General features: G+C 46.5%; 1 protein-coding gene across 1 annotated transcript in view; it reads right to left on the bottom strand.

Moving 5' to 3' along the window:
- Positions 1–18,773, bottom strand: part of TEC (tec protein tyrosine kinase) — an 81,290-nt gene that overhangs the window by 42,553 nt on the left and 19,964 nt on the right. The window contains exon 2 of the mRNA XM_054989987.1: positions 11,955–12,137. Within this exon, the coding sequence (XP_054845962.1) occupies positions 11,955–12,092 (138 nt within the window). The 5' untranslated portion in view covers positions 12,093–12,137. The remainder of the gene's footprint in view (positions 1–11,954; positions 12,138–18,773) is intronic.

The following is an 18,773-nucleotide window of genomic DNA, read 5'->3' as shown; positions in this document are numbered from 1 at the left end:
CAGGCCTGGGGGCGGTCCTGATGCAGGAGCAAGATGGAGGGAGGGTGCCCGTCTTGTTCCTGAGCCGCAAGCTCCAGCCAGCGGAGCAGAAGTATGCAACCATTGAGAGGGAGGCCCTTGCCATCAAATGGGCCGTGGGGGCTTTGCGGTATTATCTGGCGAATAACCCCTTTACATTGGTGAGAGACCATGCACCCCTCCAATGGATGCACCGGATGAAAGAGCACAACCCTCGCATCCTGAGGTGGTACCTGTCTCTACTGCCATACCGGTTCACCATTACCTACCGCCGGGGGACCAGCCATAGGGATGCGGACTTCATGTCACGGCTCTTCGAGCCAGACCCCCCCGAGCCAGCGTCCAGGCTAAGAGGGGGTGTGTGTCCGGGGTCAGCAGCCCAGCCCCCGGACTTGCTGGCAGACAGCGGCAGGGGGCAGCCGGGAGACAGCAGTTCAGCTGCTCTGTCTGGCAAACAGAGCCAGACCCTGCCTACTCCAGGGGGAAGGGGCAAAAGGCCAAAGCCTCAGAAGGCTGGAGGGAGCAGGGAGAAGCCAGCTAGTCCCACCCACCATGGGGGAGAAAGGGGGCTAAGCAGGCTAGAGGAAAAGGGCCAAGGCAAGGGGAACAGGGACACAGCAACAGCCCAGACAGAGCCCTTACCTTCCAAGGAGGAGAAGCAGCCACCACAGCCCAGAGCCACACCCTGGCTAGAGGACAGCAGCCTGGCTCAGGAGGTGCTAGGAGCCAAGCCCCTCCAGGTGGAGCTGCCACAGGCATTCTGGGGGAGGAGATGGGTAGCCCCTCCCAGCATCAATGAACAGGCAGCACAGAAGCTGGCCAGGGCAGCTCCTCGCGAGCAAGGCCAGACAGGCTCAGCAGCACAAAAGCTGGCCAGGGCAGCTCCTCGCGAGCAAGGCCAGGCAGGCTCAGCAGCACAGAAGCCGGCTGGGGCAGCTCCTCGTGAGGAAGGCCGAGGAGACCTCAGCTGGGGATGGCTCGCATTCAACCCCACCCTGCCAGCAAGGCAAGGAAGCCAAGAAGGGATTAGTGGTAGGAGGGAAACACCTGAGGGAAGGCACAGCTGGGCCAAGTCAGGAGAGGGAACAAGCCTAGAAGGAGGGCAGGGCGGGGAAAGGAAGCCCTATATAAGGTGGCTAGGAAGAGCTCTGAGGTGGTGGGTGTGAGTGAGGAGTGATGATGTGGAGTGAGAGCAGTAGGATGCAAGGATGGTGGCTTGGAGGAGAGTTCTGGAAGGAGGAGATGAAGGAGGATGCAGAGGGTAAGCAGGCCAGGTTGAGCAGGCCAGCGAGCGGACTGAGAGGGAGTCTGGGTGAGGTATACCGCCCCTCCTTCCACAGAGCAGGGTCCTGCAGAGTCCCTGGCCCCCCTGTGACGTCAGGAGCAGACTGCCCAGTGCCACGCCCAGTGGCAGCCGCAGTAAGCCCTGACATCTTTTACCTATCTCATCCATTTTAATTGACTAATTTCTTCATTATAAAACTATCTAACAAAGATAGACAGTTCATGCACGTTTAGCATAAGTCTATCAATTAGACCCACATTCTGTATGCTAATGTATATTCATTCTCCATTGTACAGTTATCTACCAGCAAATAAGATTAGTTAAATTCTATCCTTATGATCCTTATAATCCTTATAATAATAACGCTATTAATACCCAACTATACATACTAGTCAAATAAAGTAATTGCTTAGAATTTTTCCCTTAACTCTCCCCCCCCCCCGGTATAGTCACTCCCCTCTCCTTTTGTCATATTTCAGTAGTTTTCGAACTGCCACAGTCCTCCCACCTCCCATTTTTTCACCAGATATTGTTTCAGCTTTTCCCAGTCCGTGTTAAACTGTCCTGGATCAAGGTCTCTCAATTTTCTTGTCATTTTATCCATCTCCGCCATGTACAGCAATTTATAAATCCAATCCTCAATAGTTGGCACTTCTTGTACTTTCCACTTCTGCGCATACAAAAGCCTAGCTGCTGCTGTCATATAGAATAACAATGTCCTGTATTGTGCTGGAATGTCCTCTATTCCCAAGTTCAGTAGCAGGAGTTCTGGGTTCTTATTGACTTGAAATTGTAAAATCTCATTCATTACTCTTATTATTTTCCCCCAGTACTGCCTAGCTACCTCACAAGTCCACCACATGTGATACAAAGATCCCTCATGCTTTTTACATTTCCAGCATTTGTTAGACATATTCAAATTCCCTAGCGCAATTTTCTTTGGTGTCAAGTACCAATGGTAAATCATTTTGTAGAGATTCTCTTTGATATTGGTACATGTCGTAATCTTCAATGTATTTTTCCATAAGTATTCCCACGCCTCCATTGTTATTTCTTTATTAAAGTTTATAGCCCACTTCACCATTTGCACTTTAACTGCTTCATCTTCCGTATACCATTTTAACAACACTTTGTAAATCTTAGAGATTTCCTTTTTATCTTCTTGTAAAATTACTTTCTCTAAGTCTGAATTCTCCATTCTTATCCCTCCCTTCACACAGTCCGAGTAGTAAAGATCCCTGATTTGTCTATATTGAAACCAGTCGTAGTTTGGAGACAACTCTTGTTGCGTCTTTATTCTTATTTTAGAAGATTCTATTCTTGTTATCTCCTTATACGTTAAGCACTGTTGTTCATTATCAACCGTTCTCGGATCTATTACTTCATATGGAACCACCCAGGAGGGAAGGATAATAACACACTTTCTAAACCACTCTTAGTGTGGGGTGTAGTGGTTAAGAGTGCGGGACTCTAATCTGGAGAACCAGGTTTGATTCCCCAATCCTCAATTTGAAGGCAGCTGGGTGACCTTGGGTGACCTTGGGTAGGCCACAGCTTTCTCAGAGCTCTCTCAGCCTCACCCACCTCACAGGGTGATTGTTGTGGGGATAATAATGACAAACTTTATAAACCACTCTGAGTGGGTGTTAAGTTGTCCTGAAGGGTGGTATATAAATCGTATGTTGTTGTTATTCAAAATCTAAAAAACCTTGCAATCTCATAACCTGAAAAAATATAATTTTAAAAAATCAATACTATCTTATAGTCAAATCAGACTATACGTAGGAGTGAGGCTACAAACTCTTCTGAAAATCATTTATATTCAATCAAGTAAAACACACAGGCAATGGCAAACCACTTCTGTTAGTCTCTTGCCATGAAAACCCCACCAGGAGGGTCACCGTAAGTCAGCTATGACTTTAGGGCACTCTCCACACACACACACACACACACACACATATACACTCCCAAAGAAAAACTATGACTCTGCTGGTTATAGAAAAAATTTCTGAATTTGTTAGACATGTGATCAGACTCAATATAAGGCAGCTGCACATCTTCACATACAGAACTTACCCGGTTTGGGACTACGTATTGTATGACATGCCTTCCTTCATTGCTGAGTAAACATAGGGCAGAATAAACTAGCCTTTATATAATTCCAATCACCTTCCCTTTTAGGTATGAAGAGCTTCTTTGTTCATGAAGGTAATTATCTTAGGACCTTGACAGTTCTCTTTACAGTAACTGACTCAGGCCTGATCCGCACGTGACTCCAGGGACTTTATGCTTGCACAGTGTCTATTTTTAAATTGGACTCCTAAACTAAACTGCAGGACAAGCAGGAGATATTGAACGAAGGAACGTAACTGAAAGTAGATGCTGCAGGAAAAACAGCATACAAATAACCGTCTGCAGAAAACTCCTGATCTGAAAAGCTGATTTGCCATATTTTTATGTCCCATGGATATTTGCAAAGTGGTAACGTGGTGAAGAGCTGCTGCAAAAGATAAGCTTTGGGTCAACTGGATGGATTAGGGACAATTTCTATTTGCCCCATGAGAGAAGTCAAGTGGTTCATTCCATGCCCAAATTATTCAGAAAAATGAACCCCCGTAAGTGCTTTCTTACTTGCAAGGTGGGGATGCCAGACTTCGGGGTTCAAAAAGGTGTTCAAGACCCAGAAACAAAAGCTGAACATTTTGGAATTAAAATAGGTTCCCCACCCCACACCAGAGGTTTATTTCATTTTTTCCAAAAGGAAAATGGGAAATGCTGAGAAATACTGAAACAAAACTTGTATGAAACATTTTCTCTTTTTGGAATGAGTGAAATATTTTTAAATATGAGTTTAAATAATGTTTGGTTTTATTTAACATATTTTCTAAGAATGCTGTGGAATGAATATTTTTATGTATGGCAAAACATTAGATAATCACAATTCCTCTGATCATACTCAAGCTTATATTCAGAAATATACTCAAATCCTAAAAGGACCTCTGCACCTAGCAGGCACTGCCACCTTCATGAGTGGAGTTTGTATAATGCTGTTTTTATGTATTTAATTATTTATTTTAAACATTTATTAGCCATATTTCTGTTACAGGAACTCAAGGTGGCTTACAATCAGGGCTTTTTTTCATCAGGAACGCGGTGGAATGGAGTTCCGGAACCTCTTGAAAATGGTCACATGGCTGGTGGCCCCGCCCCCTGATCTCCAGACAGAGGGGAGTTGAGATTGCCCTCCGCGCCGCTCAGCAGTGCGTAGGGCAATCTCAACTCCCCTCTATCTGGAGATCAGGGGGCGGGGCCACCAGCCATGTGACCATTTTCTCCAAGGGCAACCTACTGAGTTCCACCACCTCTTTTCCCAGAAAAAAAGCCCTGCTTACATTGTAAATAAAATAACAATAATAAAATGAATAAAAACAAAGTTGTAAAACACAGTTTAGGAGTGTCAATACATATAGAAACAAAGTTAATTAAAAGCAATAAAGGAAAAGTCTAAATAAAAACATCTTCAGCTGCCTCCTGAAGATCAGCAGTGAGGGGGCAGGCGCACCTCCCTGGAGATGCAGTTCCATAATGGTGGGATTGCCACCAAAAATAACCTCTCCTGTGCACACAACAGGGGAGCTTCTTTAGCTGATGGGACAGTCACAAGGGTGTCTCCCTGTGATCTTAATTCCTAGGCAGGAACATATGGGAGAAGACAGTCTTTCAGATACTCTGGTGCCAAACCATGCAGGTCTTTAAAGGCCAAAACCAACCCCTCAAATTGTGCTCAGGAATGGATTGGTAGCTAGTGTAGTTGGGGTAATATCGGTGTCGCATATTCCGAAACCTGATAGCTGGCCTCAAGCACCAGTCTAATCACAGCAGTCTGCACTAGCTTTTCCTGGGATTTGGGGGGAGGGGGGAGAATGCTTTGATTTCCTGTGTAGTATGGAACTTTAGGGTAACTTTGATATGTGATCTTTGAGTGAGATGATGCTGTTCAATGTTTGAGTCAAAACAGGGACTGAAAGAAACAGGTCTATCCTATTTTGAGATTGAAGTAAACCATGAAACTCCATCTCACAGAAGATAGATCAAGATGGGTAGCTGTGTTAGTCTGTTTGTGGCAGCAGAAAAGAAACAGAGTTCAGTAGCACCTATAAGACTAACAATATTTGTGGTAGGGGATGAGTTTTTGTGAGCCACAGCTCACTTCTTCAGATACAGGTACAAACAGACATTTTCTCAACAAATGCAGAAGACTGAACGTTATACTTGTTATGAATTGCTTGAGTAGAACGAAGGCTCCTGATGCCTACAAAGCTATTGGTGTTTGGGTGCCGGCACGGCCAATCAGAACTGTTGCTTTGTAGTCCAATCACTGTGTTCAAAAGTAGATACTTGTATACAGTTAATGCAAACGAAGGATTCTAGCTGCGTACATTGTATTGGTTGTTGTAAAAGTGGGAGTGGTTTCTACAAGTATAAATTGGTTACTGTTGAGCCTGAGTAGGGGTGCCAGACCCCCGGTGGGGGTGGGGGATCCCCCACCCTCACCCCCACACACCCCGCCCCCACTTACCTGGCCAGTGGGGGGGGGGTGCGCACCCTCTCTGCGCGCTCCCCTGTGGAGCTGCGCGCTCCCGTGGATCAGGCCCATTTTGAGGTGCTGCGGAGTGCAGGAGCGCTCCTGCGCTCCATAGTGCCTCAAAATGGCCCCGTTTTGGCCCGGATTGGGCCCATTTTGAGCCATTGCGGAGGAGTGCTCATGTGCAACGCAGCACCCCAAAATGGGCCCGATCCGCACCAAAATGGCTGCAGATCGGGCCCATTTTGGCATGGATTTGGCCCGTTTTCGGACACTGCAGAGCGCAGGAGCGTTCCCGCGCTCCACACCAGCTCAAAATGGGCCCAATCCAGGCCAAAATGGGGCTGTTTTGAGGCGCTGCGGAGCGCTCCTGCACTCCACAGTGCCTCAAAACGGACCCGATCTGTGGGCGCGTTTTGGACGACTGTGGAGTGCAGGAGCATTCCTGCACTCTACAGCAGCCCCCAACACGAGCCCCTGTGGAGCGTGAGCATGCTGGGGGGGGGTGCGTGCACAGCGTAATGACATCACTTCCCGGAAGTGACGTCATCGCATTTCGCGGGAGCGCACCCCCCCCCTCGGAACAGAGGTAAGAGCCAGGCCCCGATCCCCCACTGGGAGATGGAGGGGGCCTGGCAACCCTAAGCCTGGGAGCCAAGCTACAAGTGACGCCTGACACAGGTTGGACACTTGTCAGCTTCCCTCAAGTTTTGATGGGAAATGTAGGCATCCTGGTCTTGCAGCTGTAATGGAGAGCCAAGCTGTAAAACCAGGATGCCTACATTTCCCATCAAAACTTGAGGGAAGCTGACAAGTGTCCAACCTGTGTAAGGCGTCACTTGTAGCTTGGCTTTGAGTCTTCAGTCTATCTGCTTCCAGTTTCCAACAAAGATGTTTATTATATTACAGAGAGCTGTTAATCTCAACATACAATAATACCAAAGGGACTGGGAATAAAATACCCTCTGCAAATCCACTTACCTCACTAACTATGGTGAGAGTTTGTGTCATACATTTTCCAAGACGTTACTGAAACATTTGGCCAGTGTCTTGTACCAGAAACAGAAACTGATCAAGGATCAACTCACTGAACTTCTCTGATCTACAGGATCAACGCTTTCCAGAGCAATTTCACAGCAGGAGACAAGGCATCTACAACACGCAACTTACTTCTCTATAAAAGCAGAAAGACAAAAAACTTTCCAACATTTTACAAGCCACAACTAGTCATAACAGCAATCCTAGCAGCAATATTGTTGACCTTTCCCAGCATACCCTCAGCTTAGCAGAGGATTCTGTTCTTTCAAGAGGATTATCCTTCCATCCCACTAACCCTACACAGACAATACAGCTCTGTGGAGACCTGGAGGCCTTCTTCCGCCACCTACACTTGAAGGAATACTTTCACCACAGCACAGAACAGAACACACTCAGACCGACAGCCTCCTCACAGCTTCCACAATCCACTGCTGAACAGCTGCCTCCTCGCCCTTCCACCAATGAAGAGTATAAGGGTGACCAATTAGCTCCCCCTTGACACTACAGAAAGAAGGACTCCATGTGGACCCCTCCTGAAGCCCTCAATCCTACACTAGATGTATACATAGAATGCGTCTGTCGCTGAGCCCAAGCTGAAATAATTAACAAAAAATACCAGCCGCTCAGAGAGAAATGCCATAAGCAGCCTGAGAAACAATCTGGATATTATAATAAAGAAAGCTGACAAGGGAGGAGCCATTGTCATGATGGACAAGACAGACTACATACAAGAAGCTCCAAGACAACTCTCCAACACCAGTTTCTACAGGCTGCTAACCTCAGATCCCACACATGAATACCAGCAGGCACTCAACAAAATCATGAAGAAAGTCCCAACATATATACAGGAACAAATTTATACAGATGCACCCTGGGAACCGCAACCGGGCACCTACCTCTTGCCAAACAGACACAAACTTTACAACCCTGGATGTCCCATTGTCTCGAGCATAAGCACCATCACAGAAGGAGTATCAGGATTTATGGACTCCAGCCTGAGACCATACGTTATTAATACCCCAGCTATGACCATGATTATCACAGACTTCTCCTTACAGCACAATCCTAAAAACGGAGGCCCGAAAGCGCTCAGGGAGCCGACAAGCCCCTATGACCGTGTATCTGACATTTATGTCACTGTAAACTTCGGTCACACTGGCAGAGTTCCTTGGTGGCACCCTGCCTGAGTCTGACAACCGTGGGGGGGCTGTAGTGGTCTGGTGTCGGCAGATCTGGAGCATAAACTCTGTGCTAGCAGGGGAGGGAGTGGGTCAGGGGATGAGTGAGTCGGTTCCCTAAGCTACTTCAGCCTTAGGAATGCCCCCAACTGCCACAGAAAGTTACGCCATGAAAAAGGTGGCGTAGCCCATAAAAGTCCATGTTATAGAAAAAGTTGGCTGCCACCCCCACCTAAATGGCCCAGAGGAGCGCAGGATAAAGACTAAAACTGCGACCAATCCGTTTGTGACCCTGCAGAGTCCAAGCGCCTTCCTCAGCTCCCAAACACAAACCCCCCCCCCCGGCTCCTGCCAGGGCACCCATGAACTCAGTAAGTAGGGACGAGGCATGAGGTTTTGCCCGAGAGCTCCCTACCATGGAGACTGAGGGCCAAGCTACACATGACGAATGACACTTGAACGGCAAGTGGATTGAGTGGAGGGCTAGTGAACAGGGAGAAATACACTTGCCGTTCAAGTGTCATTCGTTATGTGTAGCTTGGCCCGTAGAGAGCACAGCACCTCAGTGGCAGGAAGAACACCGAGTGGGCACTTTGCAAAACAGGGTGAGCAATTTCCACACACACATGGGCAGTGGGGAGCAAAGTCCAGAATGTCCGACGGACATCTCCTATTACAGAACCTTTACACAAAGCTCGTCTCCAGTGTCTTGCCTTGAAGGGACGAGGACGCACTGACAGGTGAAAACGAGCAGGGCAGCCTAATGCTCCAGCTCACTCATCCTCAGCGGTCTCTCTCTCATTCCCCTCACACATGGGCTGGTGCCTCCCCTCAAATGGTGCCCTCTAGGATTGAAGCTGACAGCAAGGGGGGAGGCCAGATCCTCCCCTCTAGGCACCTTGCCCTATGCCTGACAAAGAGGGAACCACCCAGGCAACCGTGATCAACAGAGCTGCCTTAAATGGGGAGGGGGCAGGGGATGCCTGCAGCTCATGACCGAGTTGCACACAGGCTCCCTCAGCTGGACTCCCACCCACCCTCTGGGCAGAGGACAGAGCATGGCTGTGGGCCAGGGTGCCCAGGTACTGGCTCTCCTAACTTGCCTTTAAAGGTGGCCTGGAGTGTTTCCCTTACAGGCGCTCCATTCAACCACAGCAGCAAGACTGCCTGAGCAGTGAAAGAGCACTTCCTCGCTGGAGGGGTATTAGTCAATCTATTACGGGTAGCCCCTGTGTTGATGGGGCCGCCTCCTCCCATGAGCCATGAACACTCCCCCAAGGTGCTGAAGACATGGCTGTGGCTTGCCATCGCTGCGCATGTCTCCGTTTCCCTTTCAGGCAGCTGGCGATCCATCAGGGAGGCTTGGGAGCATGGCTGTTGTAGCCACCGGCTCTCCTCTAAAACTGCATTTCCAGCCTGGCTCCAGGAGTGGTTCCCCAGGCAAGGAAGAAAAAAAGGGGGGGTACCTCACAAACTCAACCCAAACAAGCAGGGGAACAAAAGGGGTTAAGTAACAACCTAAAAGTGTGTGTATGTGTGTGTGTGTACACACACAGAGAGAGAGAGAGAGAGAGAGAGAGAGAGAGAGAGAGAGGTCATTTCCTAGAAAAAGAACTGCAGGAACTCATTAGCATAACTCATTAGCATATGCCACACCCCCTGACATCACTGGAAGTGTGTCAGAAGGCAACATCCACCCCTCAGGCCCCTTTTCACAAAAGTCTCCAGGTATTTCCTTAACGCAGAATGAACTCAAAGCAGCTTACCCTCCTCTGGGGAGCCAGCCCTGCTTGCACCCACTCACTCACTCTCTCAAGTCACAAATGAAAACAAAGCAGCATGAATTCCAAGCAGCTTGTGTTCCTTTGAAGCTCAGCACCACTCGGCTTGCACTCACTCATTTTCTCTCCCCCCCAGTCACAAATGAAAGTAAAGGAGCACAGCAGAAGAAATCAAAGCAGCTTACTGTTCCTTTGGAGCCCAGCACCACTCATCATTCACTCATTTTCTCTCTCTCTCTCTCCTCTCCACCCCCCCCCCCAGTCACAAATGAAAGTAAAAGAGCAGAGCAGAAGGAATCCAAGCAGCTTACTGTTCCTTTGGAGCCTAGCGCCATTTCACAATAAAAAACAATACAGCCCCAAATAAGAAGACTACTCTCTACTCCGTCCACATAACTGAAGGCCTTTCTTCCAATGGGTTCTTGTTTTTTTACCATAAAGCACTGAATCATGGATGTCATGCTCCTCCTGTCCCCCGCCCCTTATTCAAAATTACAACTTCTAAAGAAGCGTCAAATATTGGAACAGGCAAAACCTTTTCCTAATACTGAATTCACACAGGGGCCTCCACTTCTTTTATTTTAATTTCTTTTTTAATGAGAGAATGTTTACCCCACCCTAGCTCCAAGGAGCATAGGGAAGAGTCAGGGCTTTTTTTCAGAAGGAACACGGGAGAACGGAGTTCCGGAACCTCTTGAAAATGGTCACATGGCTGGTGGCCCCGCCCCCTGATCTCCAGACAGAGGGGAGTTGAGATTGCCCTCCGCGCCACTTGGCGGCGCAGAGGGCAATCTAAACTCCCCTCTGTCTGGAGATCAGGGGGCGGGGCCACCAGCCATGTGACCATTTTCTCCGAGGGCAACCCACTGAGTTCCACCATCTCTTTTCCCAGAAAAAAAGCCCTGGGAAGAGTACATGATTCTCCTCACCTCCATTTTATTCTCACAACTCTGTGAAGTCAGGCTGAGAAAGAACTTGTCCAAGGTCACCTGAAAAGGTTTATGGCAGGTGTCGAACCAGCAACTCCCCAGTCCCTAGTCCAACATTCTAACCTCTACACAGTAGCTTCTGAAGGCCCTCCTCTTATCTCTGTGCTTTTGAACAGTGATAGAAACCAACTTAAGTCTACCCATTTCCACTTCTTCAGCCTAAAGAAATTACCCTCCCTTGTCAAGCTTCACTGCTCCTGTTCCCTTTACCTTACAACTCCCAGACAAAGGGACCTAAGCAAGTCTTCTCAGAAAGAAGTTGCATTATATTAATGGGGCTTACTCCCAGGAACATGTTCTTAGGATTGCAGCCAAACATTTGTACCATGAAGCTGCCCTAGCCCAGATGGTTTCTGAGCGACTCAGGTAACACCAGAAGCCCCAGGCTATGAGAGAAACCCAGGTCATGACTCCTTTTTCCACCAGTCTTTCCACTCCCAGAAATTGGATCGACATTGGTATGGATAGGAACCACAATGTGGATTCCTCTTGCATGTCTTGGGGCTTTTCACATTACCTGAACAACATAAAAAGAGCTGTGCAGCAGCTTCCATGTTGTGAAGATAATGTGAAAAGGGGGGTGGCCTTACTGCTCATGCTCAGAGGTTGCACAACAGGAAATCTGAAACATTTTTTGATATCCGTAATGACATCTGTTTGTAACCGGTGTGCCACAGCAACTTCTGTAATATTCTAGACTGGGGGAAATAGGTTGTGTTTCAGCCTGCATTTTGGAAAATCAAACATAAACGTAACATACTATATTTTATTCCTCTGCAATTAGTAGCAATCCAATTACTATGTATTGGTATGAATGCCATACTGCATGGGAAAAAATTATCCCTGTTCTTTCCATGTTCATATTGATAAATATATTTACAGTACAACCTAGTTTGTTCCAGGGAAGAGGTAAGTTTCCAGTATAAAAATTTTAATTTCTCCCAACTTGCTAAGATACCTCCACCATCAATAAAAAAGTTCAGAAAACAAAATTAAATCAGAGCAAAAGCAACTACAAAAGCAAATCTCCTCTCAAGGACCCACCAAAGGGGAAGTGAAATATAAAACCCGGCCACTTACCTCTGGTCGACCTTCGTAATACGCCAACATGGATTTTGTAAGCACAAAAAGTCTCTCTTTGTAATTTAAAGGAGATGTCCTCTTCTTCTGTTGTGATCTTTTAATCAGAATCTCTTCTAGGATAGTGTTCGTATTCATTTCAACCACTTGCTCAATCTTGCCACAGCCATTGACGATCCAGTTCTGCCAAGGGTAAGCGAACATGTTATGTTTTGCGGGGCCACTGATGCATGGTGGTAAAAATAAGCTTGCTGGTGAACTTAGCAACTTGCAGTGAAGCCCAGGAAATTACATTCCTAACACAGTAACTCGGAAATTAACAAGGGTTAAACATTAGACAAAAAGGTCAACACTTTGTTCAGCTAAGGTCTGCAATGGCACGTCACCTGTAGCCTGGCTGGTATGAAGAACAGGACATTCCAATGTTTTGCAGTGCAGATCTAAGCACGGTGATTATACTCTTCTAAAGTCCTCTGAAGTCAATGGGCTATCAGCATTCTAGCACCTCATTCTGCTGACTGTGTATACCAAGCCTTAGTGAAGCCTCTTTAACAGAAGAATCTAAGAGCTAAACCACACAAGACGCTCAACGCGTGTCATGTTCCCACAAGTTCACCTGGGAAGTGTAGTCAGGCCTCGCTCAGGTTTTCCTCTGGGAGCTCAGGGGCGGGGCCCAACTGCACTTTCCAGGGGAACTTGCGGGAACCTAACATGTGTCAGGCGTCTCATGTAGTTTAGCTCTGAGAAAGACAGCAGCGTCTGTGTGAGTGGGTGTCTCCTTGCACACTCTGTTTGACTGACTCGACTTCTTTCAAGAACCATTTTCTTCAGACATAGAAAAACATCTATTTTGGAACTAATATTTCCAGTTTCTTTGTATGAACTCAGTTAAACACTCCCTTATAAAAATGAAGGGTGGAGCTGAGGATTTGTGGGACAAGGCACATACTTGTCATAGTATATGGTTGGTTGGTGGGGGGAAAGGCACGCTCCCAGGGGCCAGTGCTGATGTCTGCCAGTCCTAGCAGAGAGTGGAATCCAGTGTGAAGAGTTGAGGGACGGAGTCCTAACGGAGAGAGCGGTTTTAACACGGGCAGGAGGACTGAGGAAAGTTGGCAAGGAGGTTTGAGAAGTGAGTGCAGACTCTGAAATGGGGCAAGGAAAAGAGGATAGATCTTCTAAGGAGGGAAGGGCTCCCAAGCTTCGCAAATCAGCTCGCAGCAAAGCACGCACATGCTCCTCAGCCTTGCGCAATGACATCGTTTCCTGGAAATGACATTATCGTGCAAACACAAGGAGTGTCACACAGCACCAGGAAGGTAAGAGCTGGGTCCCCCCATCCCACCAGGAGAGTTAGGGGACATGGAAACCCTACCACCCTTTAACACAAGTCATTTTCTCCAGGGAAACTGATCTCTGTCACCTGGGGATAAATTGTAATTCCGGGAGATCTCCAGCCGTTACCTGGAGGCTAGCAACTGTAAATAGGGGCAATATAACACATACTGCAGTGGTTCTCAAATTGTGGGTCATGATGCAAAAGTGAGTTAAGACTCTCTTACTAGTGGATTGCAAGGCTCAAACTCCTGGGCTGGAGGAGAAAGCTCCGGGCCCCCTTCTCCCAGTACTGGAAAAAAGAGAAAAGACAGCAGAGCTGCCATATTCTCTCTTCCCCTCCTTCATCCTGAACTCCCATTCATTCTCACCAGTTTGCCTCATTCCCAGCCACTTGAGGCACAGCAGGTGACAGGCACAGCCTATGCCCACAGCCTTCCAAACCAATACTGCTGGCCAGCTGCAGAACTATGTCGTCGAGTCGCAAAAGGTAGAATAAATTTAGAAGTGAGTCCCACTTTAGAAAGCTTAAAAACTATTGATGCTGAAATAAAAATCTTCTCTCATAAATACACAATGATGAGTTCTGACTTGGGTGTAGCTGCTCAGCAAAGAGAGATTTTGGGATCATTGCTTGCCATAATAACAAAAAGTCATATTGTTTTATGATGCACCTACAATATACTTTTGCCAAATAATAAGGTAGAATTGGGAACAGCAGGAAAAGACTGAAAAGGGTCAGTTAAAACTATCAAGAGGAATGGATAGGCTTCCTTGTAATAAGGGATTAAATAATACTTATTTTTAAATCAGAAGAAATAATGAGGAGGGACATAATTTACAAAGCCATAAGCTTGTGTGGAGAATATAAAATTTCCGTAAACACAGCACATTTAAGACAAAGGTACCATTTTTATATCATATTTAAACTATGAAACTTATTTCCATATAACATGAGGTCCTCTAGCAGAAGTAATTACCAAAAAGGTTGTACATCTACCTGGAGGACAGGAGTACTGGTAGGTACTTTCCATGACAGCCAATTATACAACCTCCATATTCAGAAACAAGATACTCTGTTTACCAAATTCTGGTATCAACAACAGGGAACAGACATCCCCCATCACAGTTCGTCTCAAACTCAAACAGACATCCACTCCTGATATGCCAAATGTTGAGCCGATATGCGACTGACCTGGCACAGTATGGCAATTCTTATGTCAAATCAGCTTTGCCCTTTATCACAATTCTCAATCTAAGGCACCTGAAGAGCTCATCTCAAACTCTGAGGGAAAAGCAGTTCTTAGAAAATTATCCTGCACAGCCAAACTCACCTGTGGAAACAGACCTCAGTCTCGATACCTCCGTTTCAACAATGCTCACTGCTGAACTATCTCCTCATGTGGCAACAGTACTCATTAAAAACATTCTTTAGAGACTGAGAGGCCAATGGCTCATGTTGTCTGCAATAGCTGTGGGAGTTTCAAACTGTCATCCCTCCCAAATTTCCATAATACCAATAGTCAGAGAGCTCTCTCTGCCCCCACCAACCCTCGCTTAGCCAGTCTGTCAAGCCAACAGACCGAGAAGGCACAATCTCAACTAAAGAGAGAGTTTCAGGCACTCGGCTCTTTGGTTTGTTAGGATATTTATGCCTTTCAGCCTTTCACTCAGTAGTCAGAACAACATTATACACATCTAATGAATTTCCACAAGGCTACCAGTATAATGTTTTAGTAGAGGAATAATACACAAAAGTCACAATAATACACAAATGACACTTCAGCTTCAATGTGGATACCAAGTTCATTAGGCTACTTCTGTAGTAGATAGAAAGGTGAAATTTGGTAGATAGAAAAGTGAACCACACCATTCTAAGCCCATTGAAGTAACTGCTTAAACAGCACTGTCTCACACAAACATTACCATATCTTGATTACTAGAAAAGCCTGAAAACGACTAATTTTGTACCTCTCATACAAAATTTGCAATGTGAAGGTCACCTCAACAGCTTTCTAGAGAATAGATAGATACACCGTAACATATAGGGATCTGGTTAGGATTGCCAGGTCCCCTCATGCTCCTGGTGGTGGGGGGACGGGACCTGGCATTTCACACCAGGCTGATTTGGGCCCCAAATGGGCACGATTCAGCCCACTTGGGGCCCAAATTGGCCTGTTGTGAAGCACAGACATGCTGTCAGGGCAGTGCGATGACATCACTCCTAGACGTGACATCCAGGGCTTTTTTTCAGCGGGAACGCGGTGGAACAGAGTTCCGGCACCTCTTGAAAATGGTCACATGGCTGGTGGCCCCGCCCCCTGATCTCCAGACAGAGGGGAGTTGAGATTGCAATCTAAACTCCCCTCTGTCTGGAGATCAGGGGGCGGGGCCACCGGCCATGTGACCATTTTCACTGAGGGCAATTTAAACTTTAAAAAACTCCCCGCTTGTTCCAGCTGACCCAAAGTACGTCATTGTGCGGTCCGGAGTTCCATCACTGAGTTCCACCACCTCTTTTCCCAGAAAAAAAGCCCTGGTGACATCGTTGCGCCACCCCAGGAGTGCACCTGGGAGGCCTGTTCTCCCGCCTTTTCCCCCTGCTGGCCAGGTGAGTGGTGGTGGAGGGTGGCGGGTTGGAGCCTGGGATTCCCTCGCCCCCACTGGGGGAAAAGCAACTCTAGATCTGACACCTCACACTTTTCAACAACCCTCTGGTTATTGGTGGGGGGTAGTGGTGGTAGAGGCAGCCAGGAACATGCCACACATTCAACAAAATGGGATGGCATGGGAGTCAACTAACAATCCTCATGTTGAAAGGACAGCCAGGAATGTATCTACACTTGTTCACGGCAAGGTGGATTTATAGGCATGATTGCAAATAGAGACAAGAATCCCCCTGACCTACCCGCCCCTTCCTTTCATTAACCTACATACACTATTCATGCCTGAGCTTAAGCATATTCATTTCTACATCTCAAACCCTGCTTTTCTAAAAAAAGATCATATCAGGATTCTCATTTTCCACATGGGGAAACTATACCATCGGGAGGCTGAGTCACCTGATCTCTGTCATCGGGTGAGTCAATCGCTTTGTCAGTCCTCAAAAACTGGTCCTTTTGTCTCCCACTCAAAATATTTTATGAACTACAGCAGAAAAAACAATAGATAAGCCTACTTGTAAATGTACAGGAAAAAATCACTACGAACACATAACAGAGAAATTATGTTAACGAACCTGCCTAGCTCAATATTAAATTCTATGCCTTTTAACAATTATTTAAAAGACGTTAATGAAGACAAAAGAGGGAAGATGGCATGGTGCGGCCAAGATCTCATTAGATCTTGGAAGCTAAGCAGGGTCAGACGAACTTGGGTGGGAGACCACCAAGAACGACTGGGCAAAGGCGAACCAACTCTGCTTCTCGCTCGCTTCGAAAGCACCTTCAGTTGTGACTTGAATGCACGCACATACATAATGAACACAAGAAGTCATTTTGCTCCAATGAAGTCACCATTTTAGACAACGGGGAGCAACTAGACCAGGGCCGTTTTCACACGTCCTTAGCAGCGCAATACTCACGGAAGGCTGCCGGCTTCCTTGCGCAATTTTTGCCGACATCCATGATGATGGCGCTTTCATGGCCGCCTGCCTCTGATTTGTAAACAGATGGTGTCGAAGCTGGCAGCCTTTCAGTATTGCGCTATTTTAAGAATGTGTGAAAATGGCCTAAATCTCGCCCATTGACAGGTGCCGCCAGTTTGCTTTTAGCTGCAGATATTGTGGCTACAAGGTGTGGAGAAAATGGCAAAAGAGGGGGAGCCTTTGCATTCACAGGTGACAACAGAAGGAACACAGAAAATCGTCGCTGTGTGGATTCAGCTTCCGTTTGAATCCTGGTCCCTCTAACTTGGTCAGGAAATGGCTTTCTGTAACAGCCTAGGCAGAAAGATCTTTCTCAGCACCCAAGACCTTTTAATTGGAGACTCCCAGGAACCGAACCATGGACTTCCGGCATGTAGCCACAGATCCTCCCATGGACTGTAACCTAAAAATGATCGTTTATTTTATGCAGGGCTTTTTTTCTGGGAAAAGAGGTGGTGGAACTCAGTGGGTTGCCCTCGGAGAAAATGGTCACATGGCTGGTGGCCCCGCCCCCTGATCTCCAGACAGAGAGGAGTTGAGATTGCCCTCCGCGCCACTGAGCGGCACGGAGGACAATCTCAACTCCCCTCTGTCTGCAGATCAGGGGGCGGGGCCACCAGCCATGTGACCATTTTCAAGAGGTTCTGGAACTCCGTTACACCGCGTTCCTGCTGAAAAAAAGCCCTGATTTTATGATTTAGGGAAGAATGATCACCTGTTAGTATGGTTTAGGTTATTCTGAAAATAAATCTATTTTTCTATAGGAATAAGAACATAAAAGAATCAGTTAACACTGTTCGAAGATTACTCACAACAGAAAACATTGTTCTCTATCTACTGGAAAAGAAACATGTTAAATTAACAACTTCTCTTTACACTGTCCGAAACAAAAAGAAAGTATATATTCAAAACATCTCCTTCCTAGGAAGCATGGGGTATGTTTACACTACAAATATTAACCGGCTAAACTGCCACTGGTCCCACCCAAAGAACATTAGGAAATGTATTTATATGTATGGCCCATAGATAAACCTCTTCCACAGAATTCTCAGGACCTCAAAATTCTCTGCATTTCCTGTGATTTCTTAGAACGGGTGAGGATAAATGAACTAGCATAAAAGTAGTTTAGGTTTGCTGTGTCAGGCTGCATCCGCAAGGATTCTCTGTTTTCTGTCATCAGCATTCATGAATGCAGAGAGCTTCAATAAAAATCTCACACATGAATTTTGAGCATACTTTCCTCTCTCAAATGCCACTTCCTCTGCATTTTGTCCTAGTATGCCAGCAAAAAGCTTTTTAGTGTAGTGGTTTGTGTTAGACTAATATCTGGGAGTCCCAGGTTCGAATCCGAACTCTGCCATGGAAGCTTTCTGGGTGAGCATGGGCCAATCACATACTCTTAGCTTCACCTTCCCCACATGGTAGTTGTGAGTATAAAATAGAGAAGGGGATAATGTTTTAAGAAACCTTGGATCCTTGCTGGGGATAAAAGTGCGATATAAATTAAGAAAATAAATAAATACAAAACAAAATTTAAAAATCAGTAATTGCTTTCGTGTTATAGCACAACTTTATAATAATAATAATAATAATATTTCATTTATATACTGCCCTTCAGGACAACTTAATGCCCACTCAGAGCGGTTTACAAAGTATGCCATTATTATCCCCACAACAAACACCCTGTGAGGTGGGTGGGGCTGAGAGCACCAGAGAGCCGTGACTAGCCCAAGGTCACCCAGCTGGCTTCAAGTGAAGGAGTGAGGAATCAAACCCTGCTCTCCAGATTAGAGTCCCGCACTCTTAACCACTACACCAAACTGGCTCCCAGTTTATAA

Source organism: Eublepharis macularius, chromosome 10 (assembly GCF_028583425.1).
Source record: "Eublepharis macularius isolate TG4126 chromosome 10, MPM_Emac_v1.0, whole genome shotgun sequence".
NCBI lineage: Eukaryota > Metazoa > Chordata > Lepidosauria > Squamata > Eublepharidae > Eublepharis > Eublepharis macularius.
Note: the sequence above shows the minus strand (reverse complement) of the source record. Positions and strands in the feature narration are given on the sequence as shown.